This window comes from Orbicella franksi, chromosome 7, assembly GCF_964199315.1.
Source record: "Orbicella franksi chromosome 7, jaOrbFran1.1, whole genome shotgun sequence".
NCBI classification, from domain to species: domain Eukaryota; kingdom Metazoa; phylum Cnidaria; class Anthozoa; order Scleractinia; family Merulinidae; genus Orbicella; species Orbicella franksi.
In genome coordinates, this window is record NC_138151.1 from 27,006,423 (window position 1) to 27,029,118 (window position 22,696).

At 39.6% G+C, this 22,696-nt stretch overlaps 1 protein-coding gene across 4 annotated transcripts; it reads right to left on the reverse strand.

Annotated features, from left to right (window-relative positions):
* Positions 1-681: 681 nt before the first annotated feature.
* Positions 682-16,500, reverse strand: LOC145493245 (putative ubiquitin carboxyl-terminal hydrolase MINDY-4). Of its 4 annotated transcripts, none has more exons than XM_081472667.1 (20): positions 15,721-16,497; positions 15,385-15,432; positions 13,820-13,844; positions 13,658-13,730; positions 12,691-12,956; positions 11,848-11,902; positions 10,003-10,154; positions 8,771-8,881; positions 7,928-8,016; positions 7,070-7,171; positions 6,509-6,572; positions 5,822-5,887; positions 5,237-5,307; positions 4,258-4,321; positions 3,925-4,011; positions 3,354-3,437; positions 3,128-3,231; positions 2,664-2,752; positions 1,927-2,002; positions 682-1,360 (listed from the first exon to the last, which is right to left on the reverse strand). In XM_081472667.1, exons 2-20 carry the CDS (start codon positions 15,429-15,431, stop codon positions 1,318-1,320), a joined length of 1,668 nt encoding a protein of 555 aa, XP_081328793.1. In that variant the 5' UTR covers position 15,432; positions 15,721-16,497; the 3' UTR covers positions 682-1,317. The 4 variants fall into 4 exon arrangements, with proteins under 4 accessions (XP_081328793.1, XP_081328794.1, XP_081328792.1 ...); XM_081472668.1 differs by having other exon boundaries at positions 15,385-15,435; XM_081472666.1 differs by having other exon boundaries at positions 15,710-16,497.
* Positions 16,501-22,696: the final 6,196 nt, after the last annotated feature.

Below are 22,696 nucleotides of genomic sequence, written 5' to 3' on the forward strand. Positions count from 1 at the left end.
TAAACGAACAACGCAAAAGACATTTTGTAAAATATGAATAGAGGTATGTGCTTGGCTTAACGATTAGCCCCCCATGTTTCAAAATGCTCCGCCACCTCTGAGACTCTAACTTCATTTTGACTTGCACAGGGAATCTAGTGATCAGGAATCCTATTTCTTCTGATCTCCTTTCTCGTTTGTCGCACATTTCCAGAATATAAACAACTTTAGAGCCTGAGGAGATTGTGCGAGAAATAATTCGGAAGAAAACTCTGTCTCGCTCGCTCTCCACACGTTTAATTCAACCATGGATACTACCCATGATTCAACTCAAACAGGGAAAACCGCGCCACAAATTTGCCGCCTTTTCAAAATATCCGTTCGTCTAGATTACAATGAAGTGTCCAGACCATCCAGTCGATTGAAATTTACCCTCTCGTATCCGTCAAGGAATGGAATAATTTTAAAATAACACCCTTTTATAGCTTCACTGCACTCATATGGTATTTATTAACAATTTAAATTGTCGTTTGGTTCCCGTCTCCAGTCGACCAGAGACAGAATGAATGAAAGTAAAGTTATCTCCTTCCCAGGACCCTCGCTCCTTTTTCGATCCAGGCATTCCATGGTACGGTTTTCCTGAAACAGCAGTTACGTTCAGCAATGTTCTACAATACTCTTGAAAAGGGTTGGCTTCCTCAGTTAAATTCAAATTCACAATTTTATTTATATTTTTCTTTTTACACTCAAACGACAGGTTACAACTATTGTTTTCTTAGAAAACAACATTTACACACCGACTTTGCTTTAAAATTGACCAGCTTTCGCTTATATGTAGTTAAATAGGAACTTCACGTAAATTGTATTCTTTTTTGTAAAATAGTACGCACTTTCATGACAAAAACTTGGCCCAACAAATCCTGATTATAAAAATAATTTGCACAGCACTTTAGGTACTTTAAACTTCACTCAAAGCTGGCAGCATGCAGTTACTTCTCGACAAATTTACATACAAGTTCTTTTAAAAATATTCTTCCTAGTTGGACAACAATTTCTCGCAATTTGAGGCCCCTTCTGTTTTTTAAACAATGAAAATTGAAGCCTTTTTTGGGCTGGAGTTAGTTTGTGATCGACTAAAACAAACAAAATGTTTCGATATTTCTTCAATCCGAACGAAGCAAGAGTAATGCCCACACTGTCACGTGACGATCAACTTGTCATCATAATGACCATCTCTGTTCCTAAGCAACCACGAACATCCTTCACAGACGCTGCAACTGTGCACGTTGATTCAATTTTCCCTTCCTCTTCGGACGATACTTGTTTCATGGCTGCCTGTCAGCTGTTTCCATCTTTTAATTCAATCAGTGCTCCAGGCCATCTGTAATAGGAACCGGCAGTCAAAAACGTATCAGCTAACTTGCTTTGCAGTGCAGAAAGTGATGCGTTTAACTTGGCCATCGTGCGTGCACAGATTGCACTAGAGGTATTTAGTTAATACACTGTGCAGCATTGAAGTAATTTGATCAAAGGCTGCTGCGCCGTGATCGTTATGACAAATTAGAACTTGGTGTTAGTGCTACTTTTCGGAACCACTGGGGCTACGAAAACGTGATGTGAATCGTTGTCTTGAGTAAAAGCGTGTTCAACTAACAAAACACTTACAGAGGTACAAATTCGCGCTGTACATACTATTCTTCTCCCAGCTCCAGTGGAAAAAATTACAAAAACTTGAAAAAAGCTTGAGAATTGGTAGCGGTGAGGGGTGCAGATGAATCGAAAATAAATTTGAGCTACGCCAAAAAACTTGATATAGTTACCTAGGGGAGATGTTTTAAAATCTCCGCATCTTCATCACTTTTGTAAGAAAAGTTTCGTTTTACTAAGAGGGAAAGAAAGCGGAGTAACCAATAAGTAAATGTCTTTATACGACTATACTCTACTCACTTGGTTCTTACGCAGTTTTCCAAGTCAGATGGTTCTTCACCGAATACGTCATCAGGGATAAACACATCTCTTGTGTCTGTAAGAAAAGGAACAACTACAGAATGGTGAAACTGATGATCACTTGTTACAATTAACGAGCTACGAAGATTTTCTCTGACAACTTGGACTTTTCTAACGAAACAACAAGCAGGTCTTCTGAAAAAGCTGGTGTGCTCTGTCGTGGGGAAGTGAGAATTGTAAGGGATACAACTTAATCGCCGTTTAAATTAATCTCTAAGCCTTACTTTAAACCTGGTTTACATACGCGCAAGTAAACACGGTAGTGGGGACGCCCACAACACAAGCATAAGCACAAATATATGCAGAACAAAAAGTTCTGTTCTTCTTGTGCTTAAGCTTATGTGAAGTGACAACGCGCTGCTGTATGCCCAAGCATAAGATAAGTCCGCCATCTTGTTTTGCTTTATCGAGGAGATATGGAACCGAAAATAAGGCAATTCAGTATCCATTCTGCACATGCGTACATCCTTATGCTTGTGTTATTGTGCCCTCACTACCGTTATGCTTGTGCTTGTACATAGGTCGCAGTGAAAACCAGGTCTTGCCAACAGCACTTGTTCTCAGGTTTTTTCGCCAGCATGCTTTGTATAAGAAGCATGTAAAGTCATTGATCGCCGCCCGACGGGACAACGTGGCCCAAAATGTTACAAAGAAATAGAAAAGAAAAGGTTTTCTACCTATGGTCAACACACACTCGTTTGAAGTACCACTGTTTCGATTTGCCGATCCAGTGCAAAACAGTAAATCAAATCTTCGCTCCAGCTTCCTGAGAAAGAAAATAGAGACACTGCGTTAATGTGAGAAAACTGAAACAGCAACAACAACAACAAAAAAGTCATATGTTAGAGAGATCCTACTTCCCTTGTAGCACACAAATGACTCTCATCACACAGGTGGTAAGGAGAGCAAAGGAGAGCGAGGGGATAGTAAGTACTGGAGAGGGAAGAAAGTGAAGGAAAATTTATCAACAGAGATTTACGGACACTGGTTCAAAGTAGGAACGAAATTGGTGTAAATGTGGTTCATGTTTAATCCGAATGTGTATTATTTCATTGCTTATTACGTGTACGTGAAAAATGTAAGATTTAGAAGAAACGTTAAGGGGGCTCAAGTAGTCTAATAGATAAAAAAGTTAACTGACCAATCATTGACGAGGTCCTTGTTGAGTGAGAACAGCACGCCATATCGTTCACCTGTTTTCACAACCCAGACTGGAAACTTAGGAGTCTTGAGCATGCTGCCAACCTGGTCAGCAAATAACACAGAGGGGACATGTTACGTCATGTTACTTATCCCCAAACAGTCTCCAAGTATTTACTTAGCTCAAAGATGGATGTCATTTTCGTGCTCTCCCATTTTAACATTACCTGAAACGATTTAGGATCGAAATGCTCTTCAAGAGATAAGAATCCGATCTCACTTCGATCTTTAATGCCATGCAGCGGGTGGGCCTGCGGACGAGAAAAACGTTACAAAAGCTATATGGTGAGGGTGGGGAGAGTACACGACCCTACATCAAACAGGGGAGAGCTGGGGAAAGATTATCAAAATTCCAAAAAAAAGGTTAAGCAATGATGGAATGTATAATAACAAGTGCTCCATAATATTCCGTCTACCCCATTCAGGTACCAGGTGTCCTTAACAATTTGCCGGTCCCCAGTTATACTCCTGCGTGGAGAGAGGCGCCCGTGAGAGCTAATGTATTGCTCAAGAACACAACATAGCCGGTGATCTTGGCAAAGGCTCGAATCCAGATCTCTCGAATCTGAATCTGACTCGCTAATCATCAAGTTAGCTCGAACGAAAATGTTTTTTTTTCTCTTTTATCGGAGTGTGTAATGCGAGTCAAACTTTATCATTACAGATCTGTCAGACAAAAATCAAATAAAAAACTGCAACTAAGACAAAACAGAACACAGAATGCAGTTCGTCATTTACCAGCTTTCGTCCACTCTTGTTGCACTCTATGTCGCCATTGAATACGTTAGCAACAGCTCTGCCGGTAAGCATCAAGTTAATCATGGCCTGTGCAGAGGAAGAGTGAGAAATTATTTATTTATGTGATATTCATTGCAAATTTAAAAGTTTACTTCATATTTACTGCAGTCCATCATCTGAAACGGTCGCCTCTTTCTACTGAGCCCACGATGTTCAGGAAACGCGTGGCTAAGTAACAAAAAGCTCTCGAAGTGTTTGTGCACAATCAGAATATCATAGGAGACATTTTGCAAACAAGAAGCTCCAGCAACTGACTGAGGCAAAGTTTCCTACCTGGGTACACGAGTCGTGGGGGCCCATCAGAGTCGAGTTCGGATCTCCAAGGTCCTCGATTACACTGGAAATACACAAAAATAACCAGAAACATTTAAAGCATGAATACAGAGTGCAAAAAAGGTCTGAAATCTATGTGATATGGCGGTTTCTAAAGACATGCTACGTCTACGTGTGTTTTACGGTTGCTGAACTCCATGACTGGTCAATAAAATCGTGCAAAGGACCGCTGTAACAAATCAGATGGAACGTTTACTCAGCCAATCAAATGCAAGACCAAAATCAATCGTCATTTGACTCGCACGACTTTTCCCGCCGGCTTGCAATCGGTGGCGTGTTTTCCCGCGCTTGGCCGCGGTACATCTTTTATGTTTTCCGGCGGTTCGAGTTTAGCACTGGTCACATGTCTTCCCGTATTTGGTACCGGCTATATGCTCACACGTGCTTGGCACATGCTACATGTTTTTCCCGCGCTCGGCACCGGTTACACGTTTGTTTACATTTTAACAACGGTCACATGGTTGTCCGCGCTGTCTGTCCGCTTCGGCTTCTGATTGGTATTGAGTTGAACCTCTCAATAAGGCCATCCTAGAGCAGAATTCACTGTAGTTGGGACCTTTCAATGATAGGCGGGAAAATGAATGTATTGGCGCACGGTCGGGAAGAAAATCCTGGCCGTTGTATGCAGGTGGCTGTAACAGAGAGCTCGATGTGGCTGTTTGTGGAGGAGAGTCTGTGTTTCACTGTTCTTATGGCAGTAGGCGCTTCAGAGTAGTGATCAATTTGGTCTGAATACTTTGACTTTGGCTTTAACTGTCGCTAGAAAACGCTGTTACGTGTAATGGTTGCAAAAAAGAACGGCTACGTTAAAGGGATCGACACAGCGTAAAATTTTCGCGTAAACGTAGACGTTTGTGCGTGTAGACTCGACGCACTTTACAAAAAATAGAAAGGTTTGTAACGAAAAAATCAGACATACCTTTCAATTGTTCTTGACAAGATTACAGAATATAATAGCAGGATGCAACCATTTCCGTTTGTGCTTTCGAACTACAAAAGAAAATCACCGAGAAAAAAAAAAACGAACGGAGAATGGTTAAGTTTGAAATGTAGGACTGCAGACATTTGACTTAAATATTATGGTGCTAGGCCCAAACACTTCAGGACAATATCCCAAGTTAATGGTTCTTTATTCTCACTACCTATCGGCTTGACAAGGTCATAACGTTGTAAGGAGAAATGGGATGATGATCTCCTGGGAATAAAAGGCTAATAACCAAGCATTCTCGGTCAGTATAAGGTGAAAAGGTGGAATTTGAGTGGGACTCTTATTCACGAAGGGTAACATAAATCCTTGGTGTTTATAAAAATAAAAAAAATAGATAGCAAGAGGATTATTATAAAGGTCTGGACCCCATAGAGAAAGACAAATACAGAACCAGTAGATCCATACCATTAAGAACCAGGGCGGATTTAACACTAATCCAGTGTAAAGCGTTACCTGGCCTTCGCACAACTTGGGCCAAAATGACAAGATAGACATCTTGTAACATCATGTACTTACAAAAGATAACTGCTTCTTGAGGAATCGTTCAAGATCGGCAAAATTTGTCAATCTAAACAGATGAAGCTATGAAGAAAAAACACGTCCATTATCCAATATAACACAGCGTTTCTTAATTCTAATAAGCCCTGTGACTCTATGTTCGAAACAACCTGCCTCTAATGGCTTCACAGCTAAGTTGGTAGGCATTTTGGCTTCTCGAATTCTACAAATCGGTGTAGCTTATAACTAATCACTGTCGGCGCTTTTTCTGTTGCATGGTTACAGCTCTCCTGCATGGGATCCTACAGAAGTCCATCGATGGTTACCCTTGCATACAATGAAGGTGAATTTTTTAAGCGCCGGAGAGAGCGCATTTCGATTGGGTGTCCGCCGTCGTGGATTCGGAAACTAGGAGGGTGGCGTAGTCTGCGTCGCAGACGTAAAACGGAGAAGGGGTAGGGAGGGAAAAAACGCGAGGAAGAAGAAGTCCCCCTCACCCTCCCCTCCCCCGTTTAACCGTTTATCCAAGCGGAGAAGAAAGAGTGAGGCTAAACTCCTGCACTATTGTTCTAGTGCGATGCACAAATGTCTGCGTTTGGGAATAAAGTTGAAAAAAAGAGAAAAGTACTCGAACAGAACACTATCTATTCCGCGAGACTGAGCAGGAAAATTTTATTTTAAAGAAATTCAACTGTACGAATATACCTTTTCCGTAAGCTGATCCTCTCTGTAGTCCTCCATTGTTATCCAGTTACATTCACCACACGGTCTGTAAATAGAAATGAAAGGGGTAACGTCACGAGTAGGAATCTTGAAAAATTAAACCTAAATTTTTCAAGTTCAAATCTAGCCTCCTAGGCCGACGCTCTTGGAGCCCGTCACGTGATCTTTCCAGGGGGGAATGCGATCCATAAGAACGTCTGCGTAGAAGGCTAGTCGTAATCCATCTTAGTCTTTCCCAATTTTAGCCACCCTTTTGCGTTTATAATTACTTCTTCTGTAACTTCTGCGGAACTTCTGCGTAATAACCAACTGCGAAATTTTGTCAAGTGAGGTATCAACGTCGTTCCCAGGGTCTCTCACCTTGAGAGGAGAGGGAAGGGTGGGACGATGAGAGACCCTGTAGACGATGTTGGTGAGGAATACGCTCAACGGCACCAAAACACGATTTCCAACCCACACTTATACCACGAGTCTCTCCCTCAGTAACATAATGTGAGCAACTCTCTACCCCTGAAGGGGAAAGGATACAAGTATCAGACTCACAGTGCGACCGTGGCATGTTTGTATCCTCCAGCTTGCCATAACATCTTTGCCATGGCAGTAATCAGTGCCCTCTGACGGTCTGAAGACATGGGTGTTAACATGCTATGAAAAACAGAGCAACAAATCAAGGTACCAGGCTCATTTCGGGCATTTACTCACATTCAAAGCTCATAGAGTTTAAGTGAACTGAAACAGCTATTGAAATTATAAGCTTTTCGGAGTACTCTGACTTATCTCAAACAGCGATTGAACTGAGCTTATTTATGATCCCAGATAATACGCTCTAAGCGGTTCAAGTTCAAACAATCAGACCAAGTTAAGTCTATCTATACTGACTTTTTTCCGTGAAAGTTTCTCGATTTATGGAACTTAAACTAAATAATCAAAAGCAACCTCGTGGAGGTTAAAATATTTCACCGAGATAATTTCTGCAAAATTTTGAAAGAATCCCAAGCAAAGTTGAAAACGCGAGTTTACAAGATTGTTCATTGACAGTTGCTAAAAGAGTTGAAAGTAAAAAAAAAAATCAATAGCATTTTAATCCATGCCCTCTGGGTCCGGCTGCAATGCCCTATCAATGCCTGCAGTGAGTCGCATGCGAATGGTTTCCTTCATGTCTAAGTTCTCTAACGAGCTGTTTTCTGACAGTATGATACATGGCTTTACCTGCTTAATATCTTTTTGTGTAGATAATTAAAATAATAAAGCATGCTTTTCCGTGTTTTATATTCAAGAGCGATAGGGTTTCCAAGCCAATCAGAGCAAGCGCGTGATCCTGAAACTGTTCTTAAAAACATCCGTAATGACCCACGTGACTGAATGGAGGAAGGCATGTTGATCAACCTTTCGAACACTTACCTTTTAACTTGTTCTATAGATGACTGTTCATACAACAAGTACCGTAAGAGGAATCCCTGCAAACACGCCATGACACCTCCAGGACCCAGCTACAGAAAATAACGGATCAAAAAACAGCGTTATTTCACACCAATAACACAGCATAACACAGCATAACTACTATATACGGGGACTTTCTACTTGTCTTATAAAATTTAAGCATAACCTGACTGAAATAAACGTGATGATTAACAAAACCCTCAGTGTGAAAAAAACCCACACCAAGCTTTCGACGTCATTGCGGCGTCTTTGTCAAGATCTATTTGTCACGTGAGCTTGTGTGGCCAAAGTCACGAGACAAAATGTCTCCGCACAAAGCCTGGTACAAGGCTGCTCAACGGGTTCGAACTTCCAGCCTTTTACAGAGACATTTTGTCACGTGACTTTGGCCACACAAGTCACGTGACAAATAGATTGATTTGACAAAGGCGCCGCGATGGCGTGGAAACCCTGTGACAGCTGAAACTGGTCGATACTGGACTCCGTTTCGGTATACAAGACAATATTCTGTGTTTAACAAAACAAGTCTTACTGCAAAACCTTCCACATGAAAATGAGTTTGATTTGCATGAAAATGAACCTGTTGGCGTAACACATTTCCATAGGAATGGTTTCGCCGATGACTCGCTTTGAAACAGAGGTAAAAGGCAACTCGGAAGTAGCCTATTGGAAAACAACAAAGACCAAACAGTAATTCAACACATCATTACATAAATAATTAAGTTAGCAAATAAATGATTAGACACAGTTAAGCGCATGACAGTCGTGGTTTGTCCACAAAGCGAAAGAGTGGTCACAGATTACCTTGTAAAAGCTCAGAGCGTAAGACATGCTCGAGAAAAAGTTGATGTGCTGCTTTCTCCAGTCCGAATTGAAGGAAGTGTATGGCGTACCAAATAACAGAACTCGGAGAGCCTGAAAAAAAAAGCAATAAAGTCAGATCCCCTCGTTGAGAATAACTCGAGCCCGCAATATTCGGCAGAGAAGTTGCTAAGCAACAAGCCGTCATATTATGTCGTCCTGCCGATATGACATGCGTAACCATGCTAGTACCCAGGGTTTACTTCGCACTGACATTAACGAAGTATAACTTCTCAGAACTGCACCCTTTCGCGAGATCGTGCCAAAGAGATTACGATACAATCCAGCAAAAATATATCCTAGGCTGCGTACAAAAGTTTCATCCTGCGTTGGAAAGGAAAGCAACTAGACTGTAAGCAGGCTTTCTCTAACTAAGACTATTTTTGCCACATTTTGTATTCTTCTTGGAAGAATTTAGATCAAAAGCGAGATTTTTCCTGCAGAGAGACATTTCCAACCCTTTCATTCATGTGACCTGGTAAGCAAGTTTGCAACCCTTTTTCTTTTTTCAATATTGCGCACAGCAGGCACAGACAACCTAGAATTTTCTATTGCCGCAATCACGGGCATTAGAGTTGGCCTAATGATGAGAACGCTCGCCTTTCACCAGTGTCGCTCGGGTTCTCTCCCCGACCCAGTCCTAAGTGTCATATGTGGGTTGAGTTTGTTGTTGGCTCTCGTCCTTGTTACGAGGGTTTCTTCCGGGTTCTCCCATTTTCCTCCCTCAACAGAAACTAACACTCCAGTCTCGATGCCCGATCACTTCATAACGAGATCCTACGAGCTCTTACGTGTTTCGCGGGTCAATAAAAATTACATTGTGAAAAGTGAACTGATCAACATGACACGAGCGCGGGACAAAGAAAAATATGAGTCCCCGACAGGAATCGAACCCATGACCGAGCTACGAGAACTCATGGAGAACGAGGTCATGTGTGACAGGCGTCCTGCATACTGCTAGGATCAACACTGTCGATGTCATCGTGAGTGTGATAACTGAATAAAGATGATGAATTTTAAGCTCGGTAATGAAATGTGAAAAGTGAACAGATCAATATGACACGAGCGAGGGACAAAGAAAAAATTACATTATTTCAATTTTTTTTTGTTACATTGCTAACACTATAAGGACTCTGTACTGGTTTGTTTTATTTTATTTTATTTTTTTTTGTTACCCTGGCCACGTCCAATGTGATTGGTTCTCCACCCGGCACAGCCGGTTTAACCGGTTCTACAGCCTGTTCTCTTTCCAAAGATTTCCTGTGACTGGAAGAACTTTGCCTTTTCGACGGAGTTGGAGTTGCCTGAGACAGCAACGGACCAATGTCTGCAGAGGTAAAAAAAAGTCATTTTAAAAAGAAATATGAAAAGAAGCCTTGATGTCCAAATGAAAATTCTCTCAAATGTTCTCTATAAATTCCTTAATGAGAAGTTGGGAGAAAATGGTTGTTCAGAGAGAAGAAATCGCGACTTCAGTTTGGTTGATTATTTGCTAAAACCTGGTCAAACGTACGCAACATTTTAACACAACTACAAAATTGTAGCGAACTACATGTTGTACATGTTTGGCCACCCTGTTACAACATGTTACAAGATGTTGGATGGTGCAACAAGGCGGCCAAACGTGTGCAACATGTCTTGCGCAACAGTTTTGCAATACATGTGTTGAAATGTTACGTGCATTTCAAGTGACCGGACCTTAAGTCTTTTAACCAACGCAAACGAAAGCGCAACGAAAACGACAAATGAAATCTAGACTGCAAAGCAATCTAATTTTTTCGTGAGTTTACACGTACGCTGGCTAAAAAGGCTTCAACTGAACAGCGCCAATTTTCTTTCCAGAAGTTCAGGCCTTTTCCACACTAGTCCGGAGGAATTTGAGAACGCAACAATCACTGGTCATTTTGGATTTGTATTTGAGGAAAACTCGGCCGGTCATGGAAATCATATGATTATCGTGATGCCATCGGTTTCGAAAAGCTCCGTTTTTCAAATGTTTTCTGTCCACAATAAAGCGAAAAGCCATCGATTTCAAATTCCTCCGCTTTAAAGAGCGTTTTCGAAAAGCTCCGTTTTCGTGACGGGTTAGCGTGGACGGTAGACCTAACCGTAGAAATAAAGCTGCGTTTTCAAATTTCTCCGGCGTAGTGTGGACGCGGCCTCACTCTTAAACAATGCCTTTCTCTCGAGAAGCTCGCGAAGAGCTCGAGTATCACTTCTGAATATCGACACATGTCGCTTCCCACTTGTTTCATACTAGATGTTTTTTGTTTGTTTGTAAGAAGGGACACATTTTTTACAGTCTAAATCGCTGAGCTAAGGGCGATGGTTATTGCCAGTGAGTTTGAAAAAACCGCTGCTAAATCCTTTAAAAACGCGTTGTTGTCCCCCCTCGCTACCCAACACAATGTTTAAAATCAGATGAAATTGCAGGTACTAGTTTTCAACATTGTATGGGGGGTGGGGGCGAGGTTAGGCAGGTGAAGTTGTATTCGCGCCTGGCGTGTGTGCAAAAGCGCCAAAAGTACAAACTTGTCCCAAGTCTTTTGTCTATCAAAGCGTAGCAACGATTTGCGGCCTCGTTCAAACCGTAGACTATAACGCGAGTAACAGTCAGCAAGGAAAAATGGTTATAAGGCTGTTGATCCTTGAAGTTGTAGGATCAGTCGTTTCTAAATAAATGTCTTTGTATAATAAACGGGTGGACAACATATAGTTACATAATCTTTTTTAGCACATTATCTCGTTACAAAAAAAAATTAAATCACCGAATGTAGAAAGCAGGCGTTTTATACCAAAAATATTCTGACTAAATAAAAAATGAGGAGCCACTCACCCGCTCCATACCATAAAAAAGTGTTCATTCCGAAAAAGAAAAGGCTCCAAAATTCTTTCAAAATCGTATCTTCTTGGCACTTCGTCAAAATTAATATGTAAATTATTTCCCTCTAACTTCAAGTAAAATATCATTGTTATCTGAGTTTATGACGTCAAAGGGCAAATATAATCGTTTTAATTACCTGGTGATTGCTCCTTAACAGCTTCCTGTGGAGGGCTTGTTACATTTGCTGCAGGCTGCAACAACAAAATATTCCGTCATAGAAAATATGCATCTTGTGATCTTTCAGGACAAAATTGCCATCAAATCGATGCCAACATCAAAATGTCAGTAAAATAACGTAGAAAAACACTAAGGAGGTTAAACTAAATCAAAATGAAACAAGGATGGTTAAAACTGGGATAGATTGAGAAGGACTACGCAAAATGGTCTTGCAAAAGTGAGGCTGTACTTTGAGAAGCATCATCCGCGAGGTCGAGCAATATGGTCGAGTTGTACAACAGCAAACACGCGGCAACAGCGACTGATTTCCCCGCACAAAATGTATAGTGTAATCTGGTACGTGGCACTACGTCGCCGGCAAATAGTCTGTAATTTCCCTCGGTGACAAGGTAGGCTTTGTAGCGCTGAGAAACTGAAAATTTTAGAGATTGCTTTGGTTTATTCTATCGTTGTTATAACTGTTGGGTCACAATGCGCAAGACTCCTGAAAAAATCAAGTGTTTTCCCTGAATTTCCACAGCAGTTGATTATCTCTGCACGACTGGCTGATAAAAACAGCTCGACAATTAACTTTATTCCACACTTCAAAGATTAAACTGAAAAATTCAAAGAAATCTTTCTTAGTCTTTCTATTCTACATTTTCAGCCATTTCAAGGAATATTGATGCATAAGTTTTTTGTACGTTTTAATTCAGTCACTCACATATGATCAGTGTAACTATCTCAAACTTCAGCAGTCAATTTTACTCCAAAATTGTTCTAAGGCGACCTATATTAATTCTATTTTATTTTTTATACTTACCAACGTTGCAGTTTTATTCGCAGCCTGTTCGACAGACTCTTCTTTTACAGTCGTCGGCAGAAAGGTTTTATTGTGTGAGGCGTCAAGTTTTCTACTGCCTTGTCTAACAGGTTTAACCGGTTTGGGCTGGATGGATCTAGCCGGCTTAACCGGTTTTTCTTCAAGGACTTTCCTGCGTTCTCTTCCGTGGCGAGAACATACGTGAGAAGTGGCTCTGTTGCTCGAAGTCGTTGGAGGTGTTGGAAGTGTGAACACGCGACTGGCATCTGTAACAAGAAAAAGCAGTTCACCGCTTGCTTGAATGATTATAGTAACTTTCCTCTGTTTTGGTATCTGCTGACATTCACGTTCAATAGCAGAAAGCCCGGCAAAACCGATAGAAAACAGAAGACGCGCGCAAAGCGGGAATCACGATCCCCCGAGAATTGGAGAGTACACATGGTCCACTCCAATTCCCTTTGTATTATTTCTGTGTTTTCTATTCATCTCTTCCCTCACGTTTCTATGGCTGTACACAGTCCACTGTACTAAGTAATTAAAAAAACTCGGGCTGAATGCTCCAGCCAATCAATGCACAGATGCTACTTTCTCAGCCAATCACATGCAAAGCTATAAACCAATCGCGATCTTCCAAGATTTGAAGTCGATTTATCAAGATCTCAGAGAAATCATTGCAGAATTTGCAGGACTGTTGTAGGAATTCCATGGTCCTTTACGAGGTTGGTGAGAATCTTGACGATCCTTGAAGATCTTTGTAGAACATTGAGGAGTTTGATACAGATCCTCAAGCATCTGCAGTAAGATCTTAATGTATATCTTTAAGGCTATACAAAGGTCCTTGAAAGCTTTTCACCTTAATTAGGCCTCTGTCCATCCCATGGCATTGAGATGGGCAATTTATTATCAAAATTCTCTTTTGGGGGGCAAGGGGTGATCACATGATATTTCACAAAGATATTGATCTTACCCATGTCAACATCTTCAGTAACATCTTCTTGAACATCTTCTAGCTCCAGTGTGTTTGATCGTTTTAAGGTCAACTGAAAATCAATGAAAGACAATTTACAGGTTATAACAAGGGAGTATTAAAGTGAAAAGAAAATGTTATACAAAATTATGCTTGACTTACTGTTTTTGGTACAGGTGTTGCAAGGCTAGAAAAATAATGACAAAGATGAAATCAAATATTAGAAAATGATAGTGTAGAAGGTTTACATACTAGCAGAACTGAGAACACCCAGGGTGAGGGAGTGGTACTCTCTTACATGGGCTGTGTAGGGGCATGCCTCTGGACAGGGTATGCATTTTTGACATTTAAGTCTGGAACGGAATAAAAAAATGTGATTCACTGGTCTGGAACAGGGTGTCATTTTCCCAAAATTAACACACATCTCGCTTAGACAACATTAGCAATGGAAATATGCCAATCAGGAGTTTCATTAAGGACCTATTTTGCCTGCCTGGTTTGACCATCTAGCAAAAAGTTTTTCTCATAAAGAAGTTTAGTTCAAGCAGTTTTGTCCGCCTGTGAAAAACCAGTCACCCTCATGCTGAAATGATAAATGAAAGCTCTTGTCAATATCAGATGAAGGAACTCTCACAATCTCTCAGGGTGAACTATCAGAGACTGACCAAGCTACTACCACCTGCCACAGATGGTACTGGACCCTGGCAATTGAACAGGACACACACACACTGTTCTCGGCACACCCTTCCCAATTTTTTGGTGTATACCCTTCCCTCCCCTGAGTGAGAGCATAACACCGAGAAATTCATCAAGTTAAGAACAAGGAAATTGATCGCTGTGGAACATTTTGACGTTAATTAAAAAATTCCCTGTTTTCGTCAGTTTTGTTGGGAGTATAAAAAATATAGGTATATATCATAAACTCAGGAAAGCGTTTGGTGACAGTTCCAAATCCATGCATTTCTTCCTAAAAACACTCTGTTGTTAAAAGTTTTCCAATCTCGTTTGATATAGTTTATATCCAAAATGTAATATTGACAAATAGCAAATAAGTGAGGTAAAGTAAATTTTCAACAAAATTGTTACAAAAAAATGTAATTTGCTGTTTTGCCTCAGAAATTTTATGAACGTATAGTACCAAAAAAATTTATAAATACTTCTTATATTAGAGGGTTCATCTTCCCCAAAATTGTCCATTGATACAGTCTGCCAGGAGAGGTGGTTAAGGAAGGGGGGGGGGAGTGAGGGTGGTTAGGACTAGTCCACTGCATGTTAGTGGTTTGTACTTCTATATAACTGGTGAAGAAGAGGGGTACTGGGAGAGAGTAAAACTAAGTTATTTACACAAGAATACAACATAGTGACCCTGATCAGGGTTATAGCCTTTGCCCTCTTGACCCAGAGTCACAATAACTACAAAGCCATCAATCCACTAACAAGGGGTACCACACAGGATAATCAGAGAAAAAATGTCTTGGAGGTGAAAATGAAATTGAAAATATTCCCCATAAAAATACCAACCTTTTTAAAGCCCACTAACGCAGGTTAATCTGCCGTGAAAGTGATATTACCACCCCCCTCCCCCCCTACTGCCTCCCCCCTAAAAAAACCTTCAAATTTGTACCCAAACAAATTCTTTGCATCTCCACTCTGGGCAGCTCCAAAGTTTGATTTATATTACATTACATTAGTAATCTATAAGTTATAATTTATTTATTAGTTCTAACCTCTTGTCAAAAACTTTTGTCCATCCATCTTCAGAATTCTTTGACATGCTCCTCATGGATATATAAAAAAAACAACACACTTACAATTTGTTACAATTTCTTCTAATTTGTTCTATGTGCAATTGGTTGAGATGTCAAGATGCATTTAAGACCTTAGGTGACAAGTTGGTGTAGATGTTATGCATTAAAAGTCAGGATACTTTCACAAGTTTCTCTAATTAAGACCAAAACACTCAAATGAACTTCTATTAAGCTTAATTAAACAATTCTTTCATTGAGCTTAACTGCATATATAATAACTATTAAGTCGAATTCTCCAATTCACCTGTCGTTTACCTGTCTACAAACTCTCCTTTTCACTGTTAATGCCTTCAGCAATAACATTAATTAATCCTTGGCCAAATTTATAGAGCGCAAGTGCCTCTCCTCCTTAAACTATTTTACACGACATTCCACGATCCCGTTACATGAAATGCATCTTCACGAGTACAAAATCCTTTGTTTTAAGTGATGACTCTATATCTTCACACGATCACCATGCATATCCATTTTTCTTGGCTATAAACATGGAGACTACTTCGCACTCTTCGTACGTAACCAGACGCCATCTTTGTTTCCATGCAGTTGTTATGTCATTAAAACCCAGACCCCCTCACTCTCTAAATGCTTTGTCACCCTTACCGTGCTCTTTACAATGTTTTTCATGATTAGCATAAACAAGAGGAAATATTTTCTCTTGGCATAAATCATTAGCATAAATTTACCAAAAGTGTATTCTCAAATACCGGTACTTGGTAAAAATAATATAGAGCGATATTGTACAGTTTTTTTGTACAGTAGAAAACCTGTTTGCCGGAGAGGTCGGCGCGCGCACGCAAAACTGTCACACTCTCCCTCTTTCACTCCTGATAAATTTAATGACTACAGCAGTTGGATGATAAATATCTTATTAGATGTTTTGGTCGTGATTGGGGTCTTATCATCAGTGTTTTAATGCGGCTACATCAAATTTACACACGTATCTTTTGAATGCGTGTCTTGGAGCAGATTTGGAACCGTTTCCTTTCAAACTCGACGCGAAAATTATAAAATTCGATATCTGAACAATGGAATGGCCCTGTTAGTTTTGCCGTGGACTAGTACTTCGACATAGTGCCAGAAGTTTTCCTTCAGGGACCCAACCAGGTTACGCCGCTGCACAGAAAATATGCAAGCACGAATGGAAACTTGTACGGGACGGACCATTATTTTTTGAGGGGTGGGGGTTGGGGAATTTTTGGGACATAATTTTTTTTTCTCACCTTTAAGTTGTGCAGGATTTTTTGGATGGGCAACAACTTGTGAAAGAATTCTTTTTAACAGGACCTGGATAGTAAATAGCACTTGTTCGAATTTTCCCCATGCCTCACCCTCGCACGATTTTTTTTTTTCACCAGTTTTTACTTTGCAGGAATTTTCAGTTTACTGAAATCGCCCAGCCCCCCAACCGCCTCGAAAAATGTAACGGAATATATAAACAGGATGACCCATCAGTGTATTCAACACTGTTATCAGAGGGGTCCTATAAAAGAAACTACAGTGAAAAAAAGGTAAAACTGGATAAAAGAAAAGGCGTACAAAATTGGTAAAAATGTTCACTTAAGCTTATGCTAAATAGAAATCTTGAAGTTATGGGTCTAAATTCGATTGGCAGACTTTGAAAATAATTCGATACTCAGTTGGATAAACTCTATTTCACAAGTTCAGGGTGCTGACCGTGGAAAACAAAGCTTACCCAACTGAGAAATTAGGTTTCCTTTCCAAATACACTTTTTTCTGGCAATAGCCAGTTTTAACAGGCAAAATATCTAAACAGCACTCGTGAAACGCCTGTGAAATAATTTGTTTTAATTCCTCGTCCTTTTATTCCTCATTTTACACTCTGGCCTAGTGAAGCTACGGTTGTTTACATCCATAAAAAATCCAGACAAAATAGAGAAGATAAAAGCAGAGACCGATCCCACGTAGGATGATTTTTAAAGGTGTACTATAGTTTCTGTGATAAACCGATTGGATCACTATACCAGCAGGATCATCGGTCCCCCGTACGTGGTTGCGCATGCTTAATTAAACAATTTGTAGACAAACTAGGCCACGTTTTATAATTCACTTTTTCTCCTCGCCGTGGCCGCAATTGCGATGCACTCTTTCTTTTAATAATGATATGTTTTATAAGAATATCGAGGTTTAAATTTGCGAAATTTTAAGAGTATTTTAAGAATAAACCGGAGGCTTAGATTTTGAAAAGAACTTAATTTTGTTTGTTGAAAATTTGTAAATACAACACAATGATAGCTAATGATATTTTTTAACTAGACCGTCTAAAGTTCCCCCTTTCTCTAAACGGCAAAACTGGCCAAAAATCAACAAAAACAGCACTAACCGTATGTTCGATGCTGACAACGTTACATTTCTGCAATATGTTGTGTACGCAGGCTTTAATTAATGCCTGCAGGCGGGCTGCAAAATTACTTTATTAAACACCATCCAGACACCAAATGCATTCGTAAACAGAAATGTCTTACGCTATAATCTAAAAGTATTCACAGGAATTTTTTCAGCATAAAACTGGCAGAAAAATAAGAATATTCAGCCTCGGCCTGAAATCAATAAAGTGTAGTCGGCGTTCCATGTATGATATCATGTCCAAAATTATCTAGGGTCTTTTTATAGGCACTGGTATGAAGGCATAAAATTTCTGTTCTGGACAGTGCATTGGGACTTGCAGCGCACAATCAGTTGACCTCAGAATTGTCCTGGTGAAGAAATGAAGGACAAAACAACTGTCACGCGGTTTTTCGAAACAGTATTATTTTGGCTGCAGGGTTGAACTTTTAAATAGTGGCGATCGATAGCGTCCAATCAGCGCACAATTCGTAATTTGCAATATGTAAACATGCTCTAGCTTGACAAACAAAACCGCGGTGAACTCATGTCGATCAGACATCGCAACTGAATGAACGTGAACAACAAAGGAAATGAAAAAAATATGTCACAGATTGAAAGTGTTGATGACAGAAAGTGACTCTAAGTAGTTTGGAACAACGAAGTGCGGAATATAGCAAACGTATTCCTTTCCGTGTCAAGCTGTAATGCAGCAAAATTTTTCTGCGTTAAAATTAAAGCAATCGTTACGTGACGCCTTAGAATCCCAGAGTATCCTAGTATCCAAGGCGCACGCGATTCGTGATATGATCTGACACCTGGAGTTTCGAGTGTCTCGAAAACACAGACCTCGAAAATGCAGACTGCGGTCTGTGGACTGCGTTTTTCGAGACACCCCTGGACAAGCAAGAAAAACGTGACTTACAACTAGAATATTCAAGAGTGTTCTTTGATGTAGATGTGACGTATTTTTTGTATTCAGAAAAAACCCGAAGTTGTATCTACCCGTAATAGGATATTCAGATTATTTCAAGCATAACTCGGAATATTTAATTCGGGCTATTTTTCGTATTGGGGCGACTTCGGGCCCCGAATATTTAGCTTTTTGCGCAGAGTTAGGTCAAACTGGATACTACTAGTAGAAAAGCGTTCGTGATGGATTACTAATTCCTTTTAATAGACTGAAGAAAACTCCGGCCAAGTAAAGCGCGGATCTCGTGTTGGTTTGAACATTTACGCAATAGAGCAATTTTCCGTGTTTACATAGCAATAGGGAGCTTAAGCGATGACGACGGCAACGCCAAGGACGACGGCTAGAAAAAAATGGACTTAAATTTTATCTTTGAATTTCGCAATTATCTAGAACTGTTCTGCAAGCAGAGCGGTCTCAAACCCTACTCAAACTAAAGATGTAAAGCCAGCGAATAATTCTAGAGGAAAATACGAAAAATTAGCCGTCGTGGCTCACTTTCTTCAAAATACCCAAAACTTGGTCATTTCACGTTGTTATTTTGCAGAGGACGGCGAAGAAATGTACAAAGAGTTATAACGCACGTGTACAGCTATTAGGGAGCTTAAGCAAACCACGACGGCAACGGCAGCGAAAAGGCCGTCAAGCAAAGGGTTTAATGAGCAATACAATAGCTGTGCACGTGCGTTATAAATCTTTGTACATTTCCTCGCCGTCCTCTGCAAAACAACAACGTGAAATGACCAAGTTTTGGGTATTTTGAAGAACGTGAGCCACGACGGCTAATTTTTCGTATTTTCTTTTAGAATTATTCACTGGCTTTACATCTTTAGTTTGAGTAGGGTTTGAGACCGCTCTGCTTGCAGAACAGTTCTAGATAATTGCGAAATTCAAAGATAAAATTTAAGCCCATTTTTTTCTAGCCGTCGTCCTTAGCGTTGCCGTCGTCATTGTTAAGCTCCCTATCTAAACACGAGGGGGTTCGGAGAATTCGAGACAGTTATGTAAACCCGAGACGCAGTCGAGGGTTTGCGTAACTTTAAAGAATTCTTCCAAGCCCCCAAGTGTTTAGATGACGTTATGTAAACACGGAAAAAGCGCTCTATTGCTTTTATAAAATATTTCTCAAGAATACGCGCAAATCTAAAACGTCACAACCGTGTTTACATACTCTCAGCTAAACACACCTATCGACCAATGAGAGCGCGCGTAGTACCTCGAGTATGTTACAATTCAAAATTTAAACATATGCATTTGATAGGCTGCATTTAAAATTTTGAATTTAAAAGATTGCAAATTAAGGTAACATCTCCTTATGTAATCCTCTTCGTTTTTTTAAAAAAGTCTCTCAATCAATAAAACTTTGTATTAAGATAGTAATGGTCTCTACAAAGCAATCGTGCTAATTTAATCAGCTATTTCCACTTTTCAGGCAATTCCAAGAGTACACATTTTTTGTGACTGAAGAGATTATGTGACAGTGGTTTGCAAGAAATTATTGAGCGAACAACTTAGAAACGTCTGTTACTATTAATGTTCTGTAAAACAAAAAATAGAATTCAACGGATTTAAAATTTTGTGGTCAATTGTGAACTATTGCTTATATGATGCGATTATTTATTCTTAAATTTTCATATTTTTATCTCTAACTTCTTGTTGTGATTTCGAGTTGTCAGTTTTAATAAAAAAAATATAGTGGCAGTTCTTCTGATTGGTCTTAATCTCTTGTTCTTATTTTATACTGTTTGAAAATTAACAACATCAGAACAATGACGAGGCAAATTTATTTATTCCATGATTGGAAAGGTTCCTTCATCAGGACAATCATTATCCAACTTTTGGCCTTCTTTTGGCAAAATTAAAAAAAATTTAAGGTGGCTCTGAACCCTATGAACAGAATTTTTTTAACTTTGCCAAAAGTTGCGTCCCTTCGTGTTAATTAAAATTTGATAATACAAAAAAAAGTTCACAGTGTCATTTTTGAATTATATGCTCTTAAAGCTATAATTAAGGATGTTTTTAGCAGGTTATATTGCTGCTATGGTAACCTATTGAGTCACGAAAATGATAACAACGTGTTCACCAATGATTGGGTAGTTTTTTGATACCACGATTGTAGCATCAACTGATAAAGAGTGGTTATAATAACGCTGAAAACTATTTTGTGCCAACTTAAATGAGGAAGCCACCCAAGTCACGCTATGCCATAACCGTTGTCGTACCAGCCTTTATTTTCTCAACCAAAGCCCACCTCGATCGGCTATATCCCTCAAATCCTTTTCCAGTTGGTTACAATTTCTCAGACCGTTATGAACTCGGTGTAAATCTAATTCTAGGGAAGAAGTTTGACTTCCAAAATAGCCGCCGTATTCCGGCGCCGCGCCAACAACAATCTTTATTTTGAGCACTACATACAGATATACTAATAAGAAAAATAAATTGATCCAGGTTTGATATTTGTTCTGAGATACAGGAGAGCACAGCCACTTAGAGATAGAAAATGCTAGTCATGCTAAGAAGCTGGGCCATGCTAAAAAAAGAAAAGAAAAATGTGGAAGAGATAGGACATAAACCTACACAAGCATACAATTGCAAACACACACAGTCAAAACAAAATAGGCAAGCGCTGTGCACCGATAAACTAAACTTTCAAGTACAAAAATGTTCTATATGATAGTTGGAAATGAAAGATTCTTTTACGAGATCATTCAAATAAATGCAACTCCGCTTGGATTTGAGATTTTCTTCAATAGAATTCCAGAGTTTAGTATCGTTAAAACGAATATTGAATTTCTCGTAGTTGGGTAAATAATGTAATTTCCCACAGGCCCGTCTGGTTTTACATTGATGAACTTTGACACTTTTACGCCGAAATTCCGTACTTTGACCAAAGAGTACATTTGCTTAACTTTTCACCAACAATCTCTTATGGACTTTCTATTCTACTGAAAACCGAGATTATATTAACCGACGGTCCAACATTTTCAGTGACAAGAAAAATACGAACCGTTCCTCAAAAAAATTACACATTGCGCGATACTTGTTGATCAGTCATCGTCAGGAAAATTCAACGTCCATTGTTTGCGACTTTGGTATAATGAAATGTGCTGTTTAAAAAGTGTTTGGTTATGTATCGTAGGGCCGGAAGTTTGCGTTCTCTGTGCACGTTTTAAAAAGGTCAGTGCTTGAGTTTTCACGTTTTACAAAAACTACCTCGTTTTTCCCGCGAAGACAAAATGGCGAAACACAAAAAGACACAAAATGGCGAAATGGCACTATGGTCAGCATGAATAGGTCGAAATAGCGTTCTGCTTAGCCTAAGTAGCGCTCAGGTCAGCCTAAACATCACTGACTCCGCTCGACAGTGTTTAGCTCTAAATAATAGTAAAAGTTAACTTTTATAGACATCCGTATCCCATATTGATTCTAACTCGTGGCGTCATTTCGTAATTTCGCCATTTCATGTATTTAACACGCCCGCTTATTATAGCTGATGTTGTTCGGCATGATTCAGTACGTAGGCATCACCAATCTGAACACAACATCAATTCATTAAACCTCTATTTACATATCGACACATAAGTGATATTGCTCGAAGGTAAGAATTATTAAACGCAATGCCTGAAAATTAATTCACTAGCAGTAAATGTTGGTCAATTCATTAACCCTCTATTTACATATCGACGGATACATAGGTAACATTGCTCGAAGGTAAGAATTATTTAACGTAATGCCTGAAAATTAATTCACTAGAAGTAAATGTTGGTCAACAAATGTACTAGTTCTTTTGCTTTGTTTTGTGAGAAGCTTCACAAGAAAAGTAACGCAGTGCCTGAAAATTAATTCACTAGAAGTAAATGTTGGTCAACAAATGCACTAGTTCTTTTGCTTTGTTTTGCGAGAAGCTTCATAAAAAAA